The sequence below is a fragment of the Balaenoptera musculus genome, chromosome X (genome assembly GCF_009873245.2).
Source record: "Balaenoptera musculus isolate JJ_BM4_2016_0621 chromosome X, mBalMus1.pri.v3, whole genome shotgun sequence".
NCBI lineage: Eukaryota > Metazoa > Chordata > Mammalia > Artiodactyla > Balaenopteridae > Balaenoptera > Balaenoptera musculus.
The window spans coordinates 113,321,608-113,342,935 of record NC_045806.1 but is presented as its reverse complement, the minus strand read 5'-3'; the positions used below and the strand labels follow the sequence as shown (position 1 = coordinate 113,342,935).

Here is a 21,328-nt window from a genome sequence, read left to right as displayed (position 1 = left end):
ATGAGGTGGGGGAACAGATGGAGGGCCTGTCACCCTCCAGTGCGAGGAGCACTGGTCTCACCTCCCCCTCTCCAAGAAAAAGCATACTGATATTTATCGCCTAAAAACGCATTTCAGGCAAGTCATTAATCACACCATGCCTCAGTGTGCTGACCTAAAAAGGGGGATGCTCTAGCCCAACGTGATTTGAGGAGAAACTAGGTTGAGGATAGACAAAATGTGACCCATGGATAATTCTATTAAGCCTCTGCCCCTCCTAGGCCACAAAATATCAACCAGCTTGTGGGTAGAACAAACTGGCAAGCGAAAGGAGAAATGGCACAGCATCAAATGATACTGACAGACCCTTAACTGCAGTTTAATGGTGAAGCTAGAAGCCATAGAGAATCACATTATTACTAATCCATAAAGTGTAGAAATATATACACATTTAATTTGAAAATTACAGTTACACTAAAGAATAAGGAAATGCACTTCTGAGGGCAAAGGATTTTTGTTTGTTTGTTTTTACCAATACTACCTGTTGGCTGAGTTTTTTAAGGTAAGAGATAACACTGTAACTAAGTCCACAATCTAAATTATCTGATATCAGATTTGGAGCTCCCATCATCCTTAGTGCTTTCTTTAATGGCTATAAGGAAACAAAATACACAACAGTAAGAATAGAATAAATCTTAAAATACTCAAACTTCAGTTATAAGGGGCAAAGGGACATGATTCATTTCTTAGAAGTCAAGGTGCTGCACATAAAACCAAACATGGAACATTAAAAAGTGGCAATGAAAATAGCAGAGAAGTAAGGAGCAGAAAGTAAAAAAATCAGAAGAGAGTGGGATAAGAAGAGCAAGTAACAGCAAATTCAAACAGGTAAATTGCTTTCAGTCTTAATTCCCAAGTCATAAAATCATTTCACATTGCATTTGATTGTGCACCCCATTCCTGCCATGGTAAATACTAACACACCCCAATTTCTCCTCCCAGTGACACCAACGGTACCACTTAAGATTCTGCCTTTTCACCTCTAGAAACTTGGCTTAAAGTTTACCACATCCACCTCTGAAATGATTTTGATAATCTTGATTTAGATTATATGACCAGTTCAAAATAATTACGAATATTTTTCTCAAATTGTAAAAATCCAAATGACGCCAAGTGATTTTTTACTCTTTTTGGATTCCCTCTAACCAGTGCCCCTACTTCATGCTGTGTCAAGGACACATTTAACAAGCCATAAGTAAATATAATGTCTTCAGGTTGTTTGTTTTTTTTTCAGAGGAAAACCCAATAGTTCGAATTTCTAGAGTTAAAAAGGGAAGTTGATATAATACATAAATCCAGTCCTATTTTTCTTAAATTCCAAAATTATAATTTCACAAGGTTAGCTTTTATAAGAGAAACATAGATGTGTTTTATAACAATAACCATGGCAGTTAAAGGAAATAAAATAAGCAGTTCTCTTTTGTGCCGCCATGACATCCCCAAGCTCTTACACATAATTTGAGAAGACAATGGCGACCCAAATTTACAAATTAAAAAAAAAACTATCTTATTTCAGGGGTGAAGTTTTTGATTCATTGGATAGAGTTAATACATACTAATAAGTAGTATGGAGGCAGAGTTTTTAAGTAGCTGTCAAAAGCCTGTCGCCACTTCACATTTGGCTTAAGCTTGTGAACTTTAAACAAGTCATCTGCAAGAGAAAATCCAAGAAAATATTACACTATTCCAGTCCTAAATTCCAAGATCTAAATCAAGCAACCCACATCTATTATATCATTTCCTAGAAATTTCCAGTTTCAATTACATTAGATGAACATTTCATCGGAGTTTATCTGATTATCTTTTTTTGGTACTATGTACCAAAATTATATATAGCAGTTTTCTAGAAAATGAAATAAATTCTCAGGTTACATATTCATCTTCCATCTGTGAAGCTACATAAAATATAATATTAAAACACTGATTCTGATCTATGTGAAATATTACCTTACATATTGGTAACTCTAGTGTAGTAATTTTCACCTGAGAAGGAATCCATGGTCACTGGTGGATGGAATATTTCTTTTATTTAAATAGAGAATGTTAAAACAACAAGAACAACAACAACAAAATGAACTCATAGATACAGAGAACAGATTGGTGGTTGCCAGGTGGGGGGGGTGAAATGGGTGAAGGGGGTCAAATGGTACAGACTTCCAGTTATAAGATAAATAAGTCATGGGGATGTAATGTACAGCGTGATGATTATAGTTAACTACACTGTAGTGCATATTTGAAAGCTGCTAAGAGAGTAAATCTTAATACTTCTCATCACAAGGAAAGAATTGGAACTATGTGCGGTGATGGATGTTAACTAGATTTATTGTGGTGATCATTTTGCAATATATACAAATATTGAATCATTATGTTGCACACCTGAAACTAATAGAATATGTCAATTATACCTCAATAATTTCTGGGCAATGATGGCATGCTCTAAATTACATTTTGGATTCTCCTTAATCAGCATATATTTTGTTTATCCATATTTCCCCCCTCTTCATTTCCTTGATTTCAGTGGTCAGGCATTTTGAGCCAAACTTTGGGTCTCTCAAACATTAGTTAACAATTGGCTGATGGCACTAGTAAAAGCAAGTAGAGATGTATGTTGAAGTTGAAAATTCTGTACAACTAAATATGGTTCTTGAATATGGTGCATTATTAATACAACTAAAGATATTTTCCTTAAAAAAGGAGATATCCCCTATATTTTTACACTCAAATTGAATTATTTAAATAATCCAAATGCATCATATACACTACATGGAAAATTCCCAAAATATCTCATTATTTCCTTCCAAGGATAAGAAATTTTTTAATATAATAATTCAAAATTGATATCCCCAGACATCAACCAACATGAACCTGCCACACCTACTATAAATATCAAAGATATTATAAATTCACTCTCTATATTGTTTCTTCATGTTTTACTGGCTTTTATCCAAAAAAACAAATGCTTTCCTTCTAGGAACAAAACCATCCCTATGCCATATGCACAATTTCTCTACAAATAGGGCTATTCTTTGAAATTCTGAATTTATTTGGTTAAGAAAAGCAACTACATATTTTCTTCCTTTTACTACTATAATAAATTATTCACTCCTGCTGAAACTAATTTAAATGAATTTACAAAGTCATAAAATGTAGGTCTTTTGTTCTTTTGGTACAGGGTAGAAAGAACAAAGGAAAAAAGATCTGAAGAGATTTCTGGCTCATTGTAGCATGCAGGTCCTTTAAAGACCATTCATACCTTGACAGAAAGGAACGAGAGACCGTGGAAATATCCTGTTATACCATGTCTTTGTGTGAAGTCTGTGGGGAATTAGGCAGATTTTGGAAACTAACTGACAAATGTAAATACTACAAGACTGAAGAGACATTTAGATATAAATAGATTAGACAATGAGAGTCAATAATAGTCTTAATATTTCTAACAATGCCAATTGCAATGATTCCACCCAGGAGCCAATTTAGTCTAATTACTTCTTGTCGGATTTATTTTTTAACGGGGGCGAGAGGAAAAAAGAAAATCTTCCACAGACTAGATCAAGGGTAGAGAGCAGTTAGGGTGACACGGCTTTAGTCACTATCTTTGTAGCTCAGAAAATGATTTCCATGGTATTAGATTTCCATTCACATGCAGTCTCCAGGATGGTACAGTAAAAATGTCATCAACAATCAGCTCATCCACATTTGAAAGATGAGATGAGAGTGTGGAACGAGAGTAAAATGACACTGCCAACACCTCAAAAACTACAGATATTTTCTCTTCCGGTTCCTTTCTCCCCATTTCCTGCTTCAAAAAGGCAGGGGTTTGAGTTCAAGCTCAGACACATACTATGTACTTAGCTCAGTGAGCTTTGAGAAATCACTTCACCTTTTTGTGCCTCCATTTCATCCATAAAATGAGTTTAATGATAACTGCCTTTTCCCACAGGACTGTTCTGAGGAACTAGATTATGTACGTGAAAACACTACATAAAATTTATAAATAGCGTAAACTGTGAAGCAGCGGATATATAGTGGTAAATAAACATCAGATTATCCTCTTTCGGTTATTCTCTTTCCCTCCTCCTGGTAATAACTGGTCTTAATATGGAGATGAACTTTATTTTTTACACAAGTCCCCAGTTCTTAATTTTTTTTTAAAAAAGGTGACTGAATGTGGCATACTTAAGAAAAGAAAAAAAAAGACAAGTTGCTACAAATGCCTTAATTTCTGTAGTTACTGATCCTCAATAGAAAAAAAAATTTCCTAATTTCCTGATTGAGAGATAATCTTGCCAACTGTGATAATCTGGTTACCTACCACCCTACTAACATGATTCTTATGTTAACCTTCTTAACTTGCAACATTCAAAAGAATTGCTTTTTCAGGACATTTAATACATATAATATTGATAGCAATAAAAATCTTATGCTTTCAATGACTATATTAAAACTTAGTAAAGATTTGATCCTTTTTGCAAAAATTAAGAAACCTCAGCAACTAAAAATGTTCACAACTTTACAAAGAGAAGGATACCGTGTGGTACTGTATTACTCTAAACAGATGTGGCTCTTTAAATGAGAAAAAGAAATCACACACATTTTCAGTGATGTCTGAGTAACAGCTTCTGGAGTTGTTCCTTTTAGAATCTTGCCATGGAAGCCACAGCTTCTACAACTGCAGTTATTGCAGAATTCACTCTTGTATCTATTTCCTTAACTTGCTACTCTGCCTAAAACACATGCCTCAAGAGCATTCAATATTCTTTTGTGGAGGAACTTAGTGCAGGCCAACAGCCCCACGGAAGCCCTATTTTCTGAAGAAAACCATCAGATACTTGAAGTGTTAACCCCAATCAACTTTGGGGGGCCCAAACTAGTTTACCAAAAGCCAAGTGCACTTAAAACTGGAGAGAAGAGGGGTGACAGCATTGGAGCTTGCAACCCAGAGAGCAGCATAAGAATCACGCCCCCCGAGGTGAAGAGTCTCTTCTGTTTGATGTAAAAACAACGAAAGGAAAATGAACAAAACAGAAAACAGGATGCAAATTCTATCCTTCCAAATCAGTTTTTAGACTTTTATATATCCTGATATCCACTACTCTTTGACTACGTTTAAAATGCTTAGTTCATCGTCGATTTTTCTTTTTTGTTGTATTTCAAAGATGACTAAGTGGCACATACTTGACTTACCTAAAAGAGGGAGTAAAACTGGGTAGTTGTACGGCATCACAAAGAGGTTTACACAAGTTAAAGTCGTACTGGCTTTTAAATAACCAAACGGATATCCAAGTTCATTGTATTTTCCACTGCTAGTAACAAATACCTGAGAAGATGGTGAAGTAATGTACCGTTACGACAATAAGGATTTTATGTAAAACTAAACACAGCAACATTCCATACTGACATCTCTGGCACAATTTAATTGTAATTTAAAAATGGGAATAGTGCTTTCACTATATTTATGTCAAAACATATCGTACTAAAGAAGAATGTTCAGATTGCAATTCTTCTGCAAATTGCGTTAAGAAATGAAACCGTACTATGCAATAACGATTCAGAGACCACAGGCTGCATCAACAATACCCAAATATTTACTTGGTTAGCAGGATGGAAAATAAGGCTGAAATACCACTAAGTGATACCAGCCATGAAAACAAGTTGACTTCTCAAAAGAACAAGTGGTGACCAGAGTGGAGACTCTTAGGAAAATGGAACAAGCCCCTATGCCTAAAGCATGCAATTACAAAAACAAAGCCCATTTAAAGGATTATGCTAACACTCCTCATGTGTACTACTATTAAGTTTTGCTCTACTTCCCTTTTATGCCCCACTCCCCTACCCATTTATTCATTTTTCATCCAATAAATATTTATTGAGCAGTCTGTTACAAGCCAGGCACTGGTGATAATTATTTTGATGCAATTATATTGAGCAAGGAGATGCTTTGGTTCAATCTGGAAGGCACTTTCTCTTGTAAATGATCCTGGTGGAGCAAACATTCAATAAAAATGAAAACATTAATCTTTATTCCATATGACTAGCATCTTATTCCTTATTGATATTCCTGATGTGATATGTATTATATTGTCAGGTCCCATACACCTGATATGCTATTCTGGAGTCCTCTGGCTATCATGTTTTCTCTGTGTTCCATGTTCACTCTTTGGCCCAAATCAGGGCATCAGTATGTACTTTTAGGGACCTAGACCTTTACCTTTTCTAAAGCCCTTCAGCAGGATTATTTAAGACAAAAGTCAAACCCTGATGGTGAACAGAACCCACTTACTTTGCTAATTCTTGGTACCAGCCATATCACCTACCAGCTCACTAAATTCTTGCTATACTTAGCTGTAGCTAAGAATAAACCCTTCCTATGTAATGGATGCCTCCACAAAAAAATGGGTTGTGCTAAAACATGACTCACCTACTAGATTTCATGTCTTAATCTGAACCTTAATAGAAACAGATAATTGTAATAAAACATGTTGGATTTCCTCCAGCTTCCTAAGTGTGTATAATAGAAAAGGGGGAAAATCATCATAAAGGATAAAAAAGTTACGGCCAGCAAGGATCAGACCTGTAATTCCCCTGAAAGGAAAAGCACTGTTTTTTGTTCCTTTCTCACTCCCTTTCTGTCTCTACTCCCTCCCTTCCCACCTTCATACCTTCCTTCCTTCCCATAAGCCCACTGAGTTTTTCCAAATTTCTTATCACCTGCAGATTCATAGAATTTGGGGGTTCAAAGGGATCATTAGAGACCATCTAGTCTAGAGAAAGTGTCTGATCCAAGACCACATAGCTGGTGGCAGAGCTAGGGTTAGAATCCAGTCTCCATTATGATTTTGCCAAATTTCCCAGCTCCTGGCTCATCTTATTCTTTTTCACTCCCACTAATTCATCGCATTAAACTACTCTAAACCAAAGTAACGTAAGATGCGAGAGAAAGACATATGGCATATTTGAGGGGTGCTGCAGGGATCTTAAGGATTTCTTAAGTTCCTTTGGAGAAGATTTACAAGGAAGGTGCCATATAGAAAAGAGGGTTTCATTTAGGGAAGAAGTATAATTTATAATTTTATTTGCTTTTATTCCAAAATGTTTTTCAATTCATAAATTCAAGCCTCTGTCTTGATTTTAACTTAGCATTCTATCATCCCTATCTCTACATTTCTAGCACATTTTTGGTGTATTTTATTGAAATATAAACATACGTTCAAAAAAGTGCATGAATTATAAGTATACAGTTCAATGAATGTTCAAAAGCGAATGCACGTGTGTCATCAGCACCCAGATCAAGAAATAGAACCTAACCGGAAACCCCCTCGTGTCTTTTTCTGGTCACTACTCTGTACCCCCAAGAGAAATCACTGTCCCGACTTTTAACAGAGTCAGGCAGTCTTACCTCTTTTTGAACTATATAAAGTCGAATCATATGATATGTGATCTTTTACGTCTGGCTTCTTTCGCTCAATATTATATTTATGAGATCATTCTGTTTCTTGCACTTTTACATCCTTGTTTTATGCCTGTTCCTTTTTTTTCTACCCAGTTTTAGCATCTTTGGAGAATTCAAGTAGCTTAAAGGCAACTAGTAGCAATGATTTCACATTTTAGGATGAAACAGATGGCAGTCTGAAAGTGTTCCTTGCGTAAGTAGAACCTAACAATTACTGATTGCTATACGGTGCTGTAGTTTAGAAATAGAACAAACATCCTTACAGTGTAGGGCTTCCTTATTATATTCAAATAAAAAGGCTGTGACTGCCACGTCCGGATTTTCACAAATTAAAATCCAAAGGTGAGTCTATTAACAAATCAGCAAGCCCTTCTGGCTGAAGTATAACCCTTGGAAGAGCCAGTGTATGTGCATTTGCCTGTACATTTGCCTTATCCAAGGAAAACCCACACTACACTCACCAATGTGGTTTGTACTACAGGAAGAAGGGTTTGATTACATTACACAAATAAAGTAGTTTCAGGCTTATTTATTTATTTATTTTTTGGTCAAAAATATCTTGTGGGCTTCCCTGGTGGCGCAGTGGTTGAGAATCTGCCTGCCGATGCAGGGGACACGGGTTCGAGCCCTGGTCTGGGAGGATCCCACATGCCGCGGAGCAACTAGGCCCGTGAGCCACAGCTACTGAGCCTGCGCGTCTGGAGCCTGTGCTCCGCAACAAGAGAGGCCGCGATAGTGAGAGGCCCGCGCACCGCGATGAAGAGTGGCCCCCGCTTGCCGCAACTAGAGAAAGCCCTCGCACAGAAACGAAGACCCAACACAGGCAAAAATAAATAAATAAATACATAATAATTAAAAATGAATATCTGCGAAAAAAAAGAATAAATAAAGGAACTCCAGTTTAAAAAAAAAAATATCTTGTACTGGGAATTCCCTGGCGGTCCAGTGGCTAGGGCTCCGCACTTCCACTGCAGGGGGCACGGGTTCGATCCCTGGTCAGGAAACTAAGATCCTGCATCCCAATTTTAAAAATTAAATTTTTAAATATTTTTTTAATTAAAAAAAAATATTGTAGTTCCAATCTGTCAAGTTCACAATAAGGACTGAGAACATTGCTTCAGCTGAAGAATCCATAGGTGAATAGAATTACATCCTTTAGGTTAGGGATTTTTTTTTTAAATTTATTTACTTTCCTTATGTTTTTTGGCTGTGTCGGGTCTTAGTTGCGGCACACGAGATCTTTGTTGAGGCATGCGGGATCTTTTTGTTACGGTGCACAGGTCTCTCTCTAGTTGTGGCATACAGGCTCCAGGGCACATGGGTTCTGTAGTTTGCGGCACGCGGGCTCTCTAGTTGAGGCACACGAGCTCAGTAGTTGTGGCTCACGGGCTTAGCTGCCCCACGGCATGTGGGATCTTAGTTCCCCAATCAGGAATTGAACCCGCGTCCCCTGCATTGGAAGGCGGATTCTTTACCACTGGACCACCAGGGAAGTCCCTAGGTTAGGGATTCTTAACCTGGGGTCCCTGGATAGGCTTTAGGGGAGTCCTCTAAATCCTCAAATACATAGGCTTCATCAGATCATACTTCCTTAAATGGCAGTGTACGGTAGGCTAGTGATTCATATCAGTCTGAAATTATTTGCTTGAACTTGTTGCTTATTTGATAGCATTTGTGAGAAACATTATCAACAGACTCAGCTCGACTATTCCCAGATTAACCTTCGAAACTTCTTAAAACAATTCCCAGATCTCAGAGTGGTTCCAGACATTTGGCTGACAACAAAGGAGAAGTACCTGCCAGCAGGTATGGGGAGACTTTCGTTCCAGGATGTACTGAGTTAAGGGTGAAGGTTCAAGTTCATATTTGTCAAAGGGAAGTTTGTCTATTACCATTGGCTCACAATCTACACAGGAGAACCTCACAACAGGATGAGATGTTCGTGGAGGCTAAAAAACAAGAGGGGAAAATATAATCCGTTATCAAGAGGGCTTACATTTCTGACAATTCTGCAACCCTTTTATGTTTTGTTAAACCATCGCTGAGATCCAGACTACTGTTTTGAGAAAGATGAATTGAGAAAGGTAAATTATAACACTCATAACTACGGTTTCAGGGAAGTAAAAAATAAAACTGCTTTGAATATTAAGAACTCTGAAATTCAGATCCACTTTGCAACCTCCAAGGACTACCTGCCCTTCACTCCTCTGTACCATGAGGTTTCAGACAGGCCAGACACTGCTAGGGAAGAAGAAATCCATGAAGCTTTCTAATGAGGTAATGACAGAGCTGGAGCTACTAACAAGCAAGGTGAATGACTGTAAAGGCATGGAAACGGCAAGACAGAGACTGAAAAGGAGCCCATCACAACTCCAGAGCCTGGTTGAAATTTTCTTCGCAGCTGAGTTTTTACAGCATTTTTCACATCCACACACTTCCTTGAACAGCTAGAGCTGGGGATGCTTTTGGCTGGGCTGAAAGGCCCGTGTACCTGGGGTACCAGAGCAGATTGATGGAGCAGCCATTTTATTAATGGCTTTAGCTTGTGGGGATGGCGAGCACCAGAGACAGAAATGGTGGCAGCAAGGGCAAATGGAGAGAAAAAGAGATTGGACAAGTTCCAGGGTCAAGAGTGAGACGTGGCTCTACCTACCCTGGCTGAGAGATCTGTAAGGCTGATGTGAATACGACAAAACACCTGTTTCCTTCATAAAAGGGAAAAACATGCCCATTTGGCTTTATGATTTACAAGCCTACAAGATGTTTTGGAAGCTGAGAAAAATAGCCTTCCAATGTGCTTTTAAAGCTGAAGCTACGAGCTATGTGTGAGTTTCCTGAAATTCCTTCTATTCCGGTTTTTAAAAAATTTTTTATTTTAATCAAACTTGCAAAATATTTCTGGCTTATTAGGTTGAAATCTATAAAAAGACATGAGTGGGGACTTCCCTGGTGGCGCACTGGTTAAGAATCCGCCTGCCAGTGCATGCGACACAGGTTCGAGCCCTGGTCCGGGAAGATCCCACCTGCCGTGGAGCAACTAAGCCCGTGAGCCACAGCTACTGAGCCTGCGTTCTAGAGCCGGTGAGCCACAACTACTGAGCCCGTGTGCCACAACTACTGAAGCCCTCATGCCTAGAGCCTGTGCTCCGCAACAAGAGAAGCCACCGCAGTGAGAAGGCCACGCACCGCAATGAAGAGTAGCCCCCGCTCGCTGCAACTAGAGAAAGTCCACACGCAGCAACAAAGACCCAACGCAGCCAAAAATAAAATTAATTAATTTAAAAAAACAGAACTTCATTAAAAAAAAAAGACATGAGTGAAACCCTGTCACCAGCAATAATGAAGCAAATTTGTAACGAAAACATTCAGTCTGGGGTTTGAAGGGGCTGAGAGTAACTGGGCCCTGAGGTTTGACAAGCGCGCCACCTTGGTGCCCCAAGGGATGGGATTAGGAGACAGAGCCTCACCCACGGCAGGGGTTGAAGATGGCTCTTCAGTCGTACATTCAGGCCTTTCGTGGCCACCTCTGAAAAAAATGCAGGAGCCTCAAAATAGCAATCCAGGAGAAAATGCAGTTCATGTCAGAAATGTCTAAAACCTAGATAGACTATAGATTAGCTGAACCAAGAAGGTGCTGGAAGAGCAGTGACCTTTTTGTGCCCCCTCCCTCCCTCAAGGATTACTCTGGCCTTTTTATATTGGCCGCGGGGAGGGAGGAAGATGAAAGGGAGAGTGGGTTTCATATGGTTTCCCTTATTACTAGACACCGCGCCTTCCCCCCTCCCAAGCCAATTCATCTGGTGCTAGGAGCAACTACAATATCAAACCTTCTTCCACCAAATACAGTGAACAAAAAGATAAACCCTTGCTTAGAGATTATTTTAAAAATATTGCTTAATTACCCATTGTTGAAAGGTGCATTGCCAAGGAACTCAAGTCCACTGATTACAAAAACCTGAAAAGTAGGCCCACAAAGTCCCACTACATGTCTAATGGCTCCCTCGGAGGAAGTAGAATGACCTCTGCTTTGAATATGTTTCTAGAGCCTATACAAGGTGCAAACTAAGTTCTAATTTCCAGGGGATGTACGTGAAAATCAATGCCTGCCCTTTTTAGAGATTGTTTTTACCATGTAAATCAAGTCAGCAGCTCTGGCTCTGAAATAACAACCAAGTCACAGATTGCAACAGCATCAAGAATAACAATATTTTAACATCTGAAGAGGGCAGGTCAAGTGGCAAAGGCAACTGAAAGAAAGAATGCCAGAACAGAAAGGAGGTCCTCTCTTGCTCTTAGGTACAAGCTAGACTTTTCAGTAAGAAATAGAAGGCACAACTTAAAAGCTTCCAAGCTATTTTAAAAGGTTCTCTGCAATCAACTAATGGAAAATCCAGAATGATGTTTACCTTATTGTTTTATGACACTTACTAGTGAAGGTAAATTCTGATCTGGCCAAAAAGATTCTGGAATTGGCCAATGTCCAACAGGAACACCAGTCTTAGAGTTAGGTCGCACATAAATGAGCTTATGACAGCTATGCCATGGTTGAGCAGCAAATGAATTGCTTGGCCTGGATGAATCCATAAGTCCATCTAAAAGTTAAACAAAAGACAGACTAAGGCATGAATTTCCTTTCACAGCCTCTGATCTTCTTGTACAGATTTTTCAGTTAAAAGCAAAGTACAAAACAAAACCAAATCAGTGATTCATGAAAGATGGAAGTAAAAAGTGACTCTACTAGGATTTCTGAATGTTCTCTCTAGCAACTCTTTTCATCATCTAATCCACCCCCTCTAATCCAACATCCTGCCCCCCCCCAATTCCTTAATTACAACCAAAATATGTAGTTATATGGAAGACTGTTACAAAGTTAGTTTTAAATTTTCTGAGATTTGGACACATAAATTAAACACACTAAATAAACCACAACAGTTATTTTTCCAAATTAGGCAAATGAAATTGTTCATTTCCTGGTATAGTTTTACATTTTTGAATCTGACAAATGGGTCATAAATTCTATTTAGATTTTCTATTTCCAACTAGATGAAAAAAAGTATTCTTTACTAAACAGTTAGACCCAATGACCACAAAGGCAAATTCACCAAAAGGTAGAAGGAATGCTGACAACACAATCTATGTATATAGTTGGGGAGGGAACACAAAGCAAATGCATCAAGTTTATGTGGACTAATTCATTATAGTTTGCCCATCCCACCATTAAAATCCCATGGAAACTGGGCATCGTATAATGCTGAATAATATATCCTGAATGCATTTTAATTATTTGAACTAGCATATTTCATTTGCCCCCGGAAAACAGGACAAGGCAGAGTTACATAACCTTTAAGGGGATGATTCATTAGTCTAAATTATATTTGTAAAAGATATGTGTTAGTGATTTGAGTCTCATTTTTTTCTTCAATATCATTTGATTTACTTAAGCATTACTTTAAACAAGTAATTACTTTAGAGCAGGGGATTTACTGCGGCCCATGGAGCTCTAGAGAATACATGTAATGCTTCAGGGGACCAAGACACCCCCCCTAAAGTTGAGCTCACAATTCTGGGGATGTGCATTTTTCTGAGGAGAAAGTTCTTAGCTTTCACCAGAATCTCAAAGGTTAAGAACTCTGGACAAAGGGGAAATGGAGCTAGAAAGAATGTCTGAGCTATTTACGTGACACCATCAAATTGGTTTTCAGTAGGAAAGTTCCCTGTTCACATGAAGGTAATGAACACAAAATTATAGACCTGAGTGGTCAATCGTTACCAATATAACATGTCCTTCCTTTACAACTAATTTAATTACTTTAAAATGGGCTGTGAAGCCTCAGTCTTCTACAGCAGGTGGTTTTTGTTGTTGTTGTTGTTTTTGGTTTTCGTTTTCTGTGTTTTTTTTTTTTTTTGGCCACGCGGCATGTGGGATCTTAGTTCCCTGACCAGGGATAGAACCTGAGCCCTCGGCAATGAAAGCCCGGAGTCTTAACCACTGGACTGCCAGGGAAGTCCCTACAGCAGGTGTTTTTAAATTGGAGTCCAAGAACCCCTGAAATGAAATGCAAAATTATGTGTGTATGTGTTGACCATGTCCATTTTCCTGGGGAGAGGGGTCTCTATTTTTTCTAACAGCTTCTCAAAGGGTTCTGGGGACTAAATAGCAAAAAGGTCAGGAACCAAAGGATCCACTGCTTCAGCAAGAAATGTGTGTCTTTCTGCCCCTTTGCACTTACTCCCTTTGCTTCTCCAGGCAGCTACCACTAATTGTGGGCACAGCGATTAAAATGTATGGATCAGATCAGACAAGCACTGTGGTGATGATGGAGTCTAGGTACACATATGTATGTATGTGTGTGTAGGAATGAGGAGAAGCGATGCCCTAGAACAGAGCTCTGAGGAAGCCGTGCAATGGGGTATGACTCCCTTTCCCAATACAAAAGTAGCTCTGCTTTCATATTTTGAGATGTTGAAGTTTCTATAAAATCTCATTTGAAGAGAAAAGGTTCTGCAGTTAAAAAGTGGCCAGGAAAATACTGGTGTAGGATCTTATAGAATATTAGCAGTTCCTGGCTAAACACTCACAGATTTCATCAAGATAGCTTGGCACGTTTGGCGCTCACAAGACCAAAAGCAGATGGCTGGTTAAATGGCACTCTGTAGTCAATCTCCAGATATTTCATGAATAGAGAAGCGAAGAATTCAGTGTCATCCCAAGACTGGGACCAGGAATATGAAATGGGTAGGGAAAAGGGAGAATTTTCTGAGGAAGATTTGACATTGAATTAAAGCTAGAATTTGGCTACCTGAAATGTATCCACAGGCAATGAATGAATGGTAGTTGTTTGGATGGATGTTTGTAACCACTTGATTGTGTGTGGCTAGTGAAGACTGCGTCTATTGCGATTAGTTCAATGTTTTCTCAACTTCAGATCACTCTCCTATATAACACTTTAAGGTTAAAAAAAAAGGGTTATCTACTGTACCTTCTCCAATAGGAAGTGGATCTGGTCCCGTTTTTTCAAAGTTAATAACTACACCACTCTGAACTTTTTGAACTAAAGATTCTAAACATTGATTCAACATTCTCTGTGTTCTAACACAGTAGGAGCGACCTATACCAGAAGGAAAAACAAATAGTACAAGTTTTATCAAATAAAACACTACTTAACAATACAAGCATCTGAAATCCTAAAATACAACTTGAAATCATCAAAACTACACTGGCAGCAAACATCACACTGATGATGAGCTTAAGCAGCAGAGTTGAAAGATTCAGAAGGAAAAGAAGTAAAGACTGGATGTGGCATTTAAGAAAAACGGTGCTCTGCTGCCCTGAATTTTTCCTTTAGAAATAGTAAATATTGCCAATACCTCCTGTGACCTCACACATCTGTGTGATGGCAGATTCATCAGTTGGTACACTCCCTAGCTGCTCTGGTTCAGTAGAAGCCAATCCAGGCAAACGCAACACCAGGGCAAATAACCTTTGATCCCAACGAAAAGGTTCTTTGGTTAGTTCACTTCCAGGCAGAGGAGAATTCAAAGGCAGATGAAGCTGATAAGGCAAAATTGGAAAAGTTTCATCATAACAACCCATACAAAAATGAAGACAGTTCAAGAGTTATAGAGTTCACCTTTCTTTGATGTCGTCAATAAAATGAGGCAATCTTTCAGGGATTACCAAGATGGAACGTTTGATCAAACTTATTCTTAACTGAAAGAGCTGCATGTTCTCTGCCATTTAAATGAAATTTGAAAAAATGAAATCTCACCTCTTCTTGAACACCAGCAGTACTTGTTAACTTGTTTCCATCTGTGATGGTAATTAAAATAGATGGTTCTAAAAAAAATGGATTTCTCCCCTAAAATACATTTAAGAAGTATTAGAGCTGTGTAAAGTAATAACATTGTATTTCAACTTTTACATTTGCCTCGCCTGTGATCTTTCAAGTGTGTGATCAAATTTGCCTGGATCAATAAGAAGGAAAAGATTAGGGACTGAAGTGGGTGGGAATCAAAATAACAATCCCTGCAGAGGTAACATTCAGAATAAACGGAGGAATTCTTATAATTCAGGAACCACCCCAAACTATAACATCCAAATCCCCCTCTCCCTCTGCTTTCCAAGTAATCATGAAAGAAAGATATTAAAGGGATTATAATGGCAGCATCCCCCACACCCGTGTATCATTCAGAATCCTGGCACAGTGAGGGGGACATTAGTGACTTATGCTCTGCAAGCTGGCCAGGGACTGGTTATTGTGAGCAGAGCTTTTACAGTAGGAAAGTGTAATGATAGCATCAGCAAATGCTATTCTGCCTTCCTCTTATACTAGAGCTTTTTCGTTGAATTGAGAGGGACGAGGGACTTAAGGACTCTGAAAGTTTCTCTTCAATTGTCTTGTTCCAATATTTCTCAGCAATTTATTCATCCCATGATAGCTGATGATCTGATGCGTAGGCAATTTTAACTATTTTATGGTCAAGCCACATAAAAGACTCCCCCAAAAGGATTTTTGTTAAAGTATGTATTTAAAAGATACATGGACCTCCTTTTGGACGTTATAAAAAGGAGCAGAAAACTTGGTAGCCATGCCCAATCTTAAATTCTTACCCCAAGTCACCAAAATAAATTAGCTATACTCACTCAAAAATTTTTTTACCTGTCCATAATTGTCTATTCCAGATATTAATCTATTGAGATTTAACAAATCAAATGAGGATCTTAGAGCCTGACCAAGAGTAGTCAGTCCAGAAGCCTGAAGATTTTTTAGTTCACTCATGAATGTTGCGTGATTTTCCTTCCAACCAGCCTGAAAACCAAACATTTACAAAGAAATTCTCAGTTATACAATGAACGATATATAAAGTGCAAACAACCACCAAATAGCAAGTATCAAACCTCTAACAAATTAATAATTCCTTAATCTAATTCTATTCTATATCTCGACTGATGAAGTGGAACAAAAGCAGGCCATTAGGTTCAGAAAGATCTGCATTCAGTCCATTATGGCTGGAGGGCTTTGGCTCAAGAAGTCTAGTTTGCTATTCAGGCTCAATCAAACCTACCAAAACACCTCAGTATTTACCTTAGTTTGGCACTGAGGATGAGCACAGAGTACGGGGCAGAGGAAGGAGTAATTTTTTAAATGCATCGTCCTTGATAGAGACAATTAGCTATTGAGTGTCTGATTTACATGAACTTTTCTAACCAAGATTTTTTTCTCCCAAACAATATTTTCACTTTAAACAAGAGTATAGGTGGAATTATAGGAATGGAGCCACAACTATGTGGAGACAATCCTTCTGGCATCTTTAAGCATTCAGAAAGGCGCAAATCTGGAATAGGAGAGAAAGAAAAGAAACAAAAAGTTTTGACAAAGAAGCAGCATCGCCTAGGCACCCCCAGCAGCTATGAACAGCAGCAAAGAACCAAAGACCAAGGTCAACAGCCAACATGCTCTGATTGAATCATTTGTAGAATGGAAGGAAAGGACCACGTTGACTGGTCAGCAATGTGGTTATAAAGACAAAGCAGCACAAAACGCCAAGAAGAGAAGCCAAAAGAAGATGGCAGCTAACAGTAGGTCACAGAGGAATAGGCCAGCAAAGGAGACAGTAGACAGCACAGCCTGGCAACTTTGTGGGATGAACGGCCACCTGAGTCTTGGTAGCCCTGCGGGCAGTAGTGTAATATGTTGAAGGTTCAAGTCATGCCAACCAGACCAGTAGAGCTAGAGGTGGAAAGCTAGCGCAAATAATGCAGAGCTAAACGAAATGACTGAAGTTTCATGTTCAGCTAAAGACCATTATCCACACAACTAGAGCAAACGCTATCTTTTCTAGTTTCATAGCCTCCTAAAGCAATCTGGGTCAGAGTGACTGAAAGGCAGAAAAGGGGCCCATTGCCTGTACCCTACTATGAAGTATATGCATGACCTTGAGCAAACCTGTCATCTCTTAGGACCTAAGTTTCATTATCTGAAAATGAAGAGGATTAGATAAACAGGGATACTGTGTAAGGCTGTGCATGTTACAACCCTGGAGAGCCATTCACATTGTGACCCATGAGAATGGCGCCCCCTAGGCTTGAACAGTTTGCCACGTCCATAACCATACAAGGTGAAGGTGATCCTGGTTAAGATCCTTTCCAGGCCAATAGTCTGGATTCTGTGAAATTAAAAATGTGCTTTTAGGGACTTCCCTGGTGGCGCAGTGGTTAAGAATCTGCCTGCCAAAGCAGGGGACACGGGTTCAAGCCCTGGTCTGGGAAGATCCCACCTGCTGTGGAGCAACTAAGCCTGCGAACCACAACTACTGAGTCTGTGCGCCTAGAGCCCGTGCTCCACAACAAAAGAAGCCACCGCAATGAGAAGCCCGCGCACCGCAACGAAGAGTAGCCCCGGCTCACCACAACTATAGAAAGCCCGCGTGCAGCAACGAAGACCCAACACAGCCAAAAATAAAATTAATTAATTAATTAATTTTTAAAAAATGTGAGTTTCCTCTTTGTGTGTGTGTGTTTCCTAACATATCCTGTAAGTCAAAGGATCTAAAGGTAGAAACTTTCCATGTATTATTCCTTTGGCCAGACTGTATATATGACTTATAGTAGCTGGGAAAAGTAGAGGATGGGAATAATTCCTTGTGGCCCAAGGAAAATCTTACTGAACTAGACAAACTAAACTTTTGTTAAAAGGAAGGATTATGATTTGAATTGTCCTCATCAAATACCTAGAAATATCAGCAGGTGATTATAAATCACACTGAATTCAAAACTTAGCTTTCTTATTTGGGGTAGAAGAGAAGGTCTACGGCTGCAGGTGAGGGAGAGGGATAGCATCAGTTCTTTCCTTTATTTATCCAACAAATTTTTATGGACCAACTATGCTATGCTGGGCAGAATACTACATGCTGGAGATATCAAGAGGAATTAGCCCTTGAGGAGTTCCTGCCGCAAAGGAATAAGGAATGCAGTTATGGAGACGGAAAGAACAAATGACCAGGGAGTTAGGGAAGGCTTGTCACAGAAGACGGGGCATTTGAAGAAGTCTAATGGCATGAGGAGAAGATCATGGGATCCCCACACTGATGTGAGGAGTGGAGGGGGCAGGGCAAAGGAAGAGAACAGAGTTTATAAAAGGACGGGGCTTCCTGGGGAACCGCAAGTAATTTGATTATCATCACTCTGAGTACGCAGCAGGAGGCAGAGCTGATAAGCTGGGCTCTGACTATAACGTGCTGTGTACATTGTGCTCAGTAGTCTGGATTTTATCTGTTGGCCCTGGGAATGACTTGAGGTTTTTAATTAGGGGCGTGGCATGATCAGATCTGTATTTTAGCAAGATCGTTCTGCTGGGAGTTGGAGAATAAATTGTGGGGTGCAGGGGAAGCTGAAGCTTGAGGCAGGGAAACTGGTTTGGAGAATGTTGCAATAGCTTATGAGAAAAGTGATGAAAGCCTGAGCGAGGGCAGCGGGGATGGAGAGGAGGCTGCAGATTAAAGAAGTATTTCAGAGGTGGAGTCAGAAGGATTTAGTAGCTAATTAGGGGCATGGGTGAGGGAGAAAAAGGGTCATACATTAGGTTGAGTTCTCTTGCTTGGGCAAGCCTGTGAATGGTGGGGTCTTTCACCCAGAAGCCACTTTACAAAGCTGACTTTTTTTTTTTTTTTCAGAACGGCTTCATTTAGCAATCTAACTTCTACACTGTACACTCAGAGTTATATCTGCAGCGAGTGTTGAACTCCTGAGAGCCACAAGATAGTTCAAGGCATGACTAAAGAAAAATCAGTGAACTACTTGATCTGGTAAAGGGTTGGGATAAGGTTTGAGTACCACCTAAGCAAGCACCCTATAACTCATCTGTGTTTAAAATAATGTGTCCTAATTGTCACTAATCAATCTGTCAGAATGATTGCTCTTTAAAATTTCCTTTCTAATATGAATTGAAAACATTTTACAAATTGTTTCTGCACCTGAATCACTGGCATTCAATTTTTAGGTCAATTCCAATCCTTTGCAATGAATTAGACAATACTTGAAATTTGAATGCTATTCCTATCTCAGTACTACACAGTGCATGGGCTACATTTACAACCCAAAGCAATAAACTTCTTGGTAGCAGTTTAGCTCCTTCAAGAGAAGAATTAATGCCCCTAAATCCAGTCCTCAGAATGCTGAAGGGGAAAAAAGGCCTACAGAGTAATTTAAATATCTAGAGAACCTTATTAATGTGAAAAATTCTTCCAAAAAGATAATTATTAGTTCTAGTGGGAGAAAGTATATGTTTATATTCTTCATTCATTGCTTGCAGTTGATTTTTTCATAAATGAATTCAGGACAGCCCGTTGACCTTAATACAGTCTTTTCTTTCAAGTAACTCCAAAGATATCCTACTCTCATGTCAGTAAAACCTTTACTCCTGATAATAACTTCCATACATTTTTATGGAGCTTTACAGCTTACAAAGCATTTTCATACTTCACATTTGCCCAAGACAATCCTATAAAATAGGCATGGTATTACCATCCTTATTTTGTTTTAACAGACCAGGAGGAAGTAAGACTTGAGTATGTCTTGTTTGTTGGGGGGATAGTGAATAGTCAGAGAGGCACAGTCTGGAGCTGCACTATCTGATCCAGTAGCCCCCCAGCCACTGAGAACTTGAAACATGGCTAGTCTGACTTGAGATGCGATATAAATGTAAAATACACATGGGATGTTGAGGACTTAGAACAACAACAAAGAAGAATGAAGATATCTCATTATTTACTTTTCGATTGATTGCATGTTGAAGTGATAATGTTTTGAATGCTTTTAGGTAAATAAAGTATATTACTAAAAGTGTCACCTGTGGCTACTAGAAAATTTGAAATGCTGTGTATGGCTGGCATTATATATCTATTGGACAGAGATCATCTAGAGGGAACTGAAGGTCAGGCAGAACTTGGCCTTGCTTCAGCAGAAAATAGACTCATTACAGATTCCAAGGCTGGGAGAAACAGGATCAAACAGTGTCTCAGGAAGGTCAGTCTGGCAGTGAATTATAGGATAGACTGGAGAAGGAGAAGCTGTAGTCAGGAAAAATAAGCTAGGAGGTTAGAATAGGCATCTAGGCCTGAGGAAGGGGTTAACTGAGAAACATTCTGAACCACCAAGATAGGACTTGGTGACAGACAGACCATAGGCCTAAATGAGACAGAGTAACAGATGATTACAAAACTTCTAACCTGAGACGACTAAAGAATAGAGGTTTAGGACAAAGGAAAAACCTGGGGTGAATGAAATCCTAAACTAAGAGTTTACTGTCTTCACAGGTCAAGTTTTTCAAGCCTCCCAGAAGTAAAGTGAGAATAATGATGATGATGATAAATAATAATCATAGGTAATATTAATCAGTGCCTATGTGTCAGGAACTCACTTATGCTAAGCAGAGCATTTTATATCTATCCTTCTCATCTGAGCCTCATAACCACCCCATGAATTAGGTGCTATTATTATGTCCATTTATAGATTAGCACACTGAGGCTCAGAGAGGATAAGCAACTTGTCCAGGTCAAAACAACTAATAAATGACACAGCCAGGATTTGAACCCAGGTAGCCTAACTTTAGAACCCACCAATGTAAACCACTATACTAGAGATTGTTCTACCTATTCTACATATTCACCTCATAGACATGTCTCATTATACTAGCTTAAAGGTTCATAAGTTTAATGGAATTTCCAAATTTCATTAATTTAAGCCTACTTTCCCTGATGTCAGAACGCAGACCAGTTCGGTGTGGGGAGCAGTGAATTAGGACTTGGAAGACCCTGGTCTAATCCTGGCTGTAACTAACT

The 21,328-nt window shown here is 39.1% G+C and overlaps 1 protein-coding gene across 9 annotated transcripts in view; it reads right to left on the bottom strand.

Annotated features, from left to right (window-relative positions):
* The window catches only part of LOC118888700 (integrator complex subunit 6-like), a 49,758-nt gene that overhangs the window by 11,234 nt on the left and 17,196 nt on the right, over positions 1-21,328 (bottom strand). For 5 of the 9 annotated variants that reach the window (XM_036840061.1, XM_036840062.1, XM_036840065.1 and 2 more), the window contains exons 3-11: positions 16,150-16,299; positions 15,259-15,348; positions 14,858-15,041; positions 14,470-14,598; positions 11,918-12,081; positions 9,286-9,438; positions 5,224-5,356; positions 1,596-1,690; positions 521-631 (exon numbers count right to left, since the gene is read on the bottom strand). In XM_036840061.1, coding sequence (XP_036695956.1) covers positions 521-631; positions 1,596-1,690; positions 5,224-5,356; positions 9,286-9,438; positions 11,918-12,081; positions 14,470-14,598; positions 14,858-15,041; positions 15,259-15,348; positions 16,150-16,299 — 1,209 coding nt within the window. The remainder of the gene's footprint in view (positions 1-520; positions 632-1,595; positions 1,691-5,223; positions 5,357-9,285; positions 9,439-11,917; positions 12,082-14,469; positions 14,599-14,857; positions 15,042-15,258; positions 15,349-16,149; positions 16,300-21,328) is intronic. The other 4 variants (XM_036840063.1, XM_036840067.1, XM_036840068.1 and 1 more) reach the window with 2 other exon arrangements.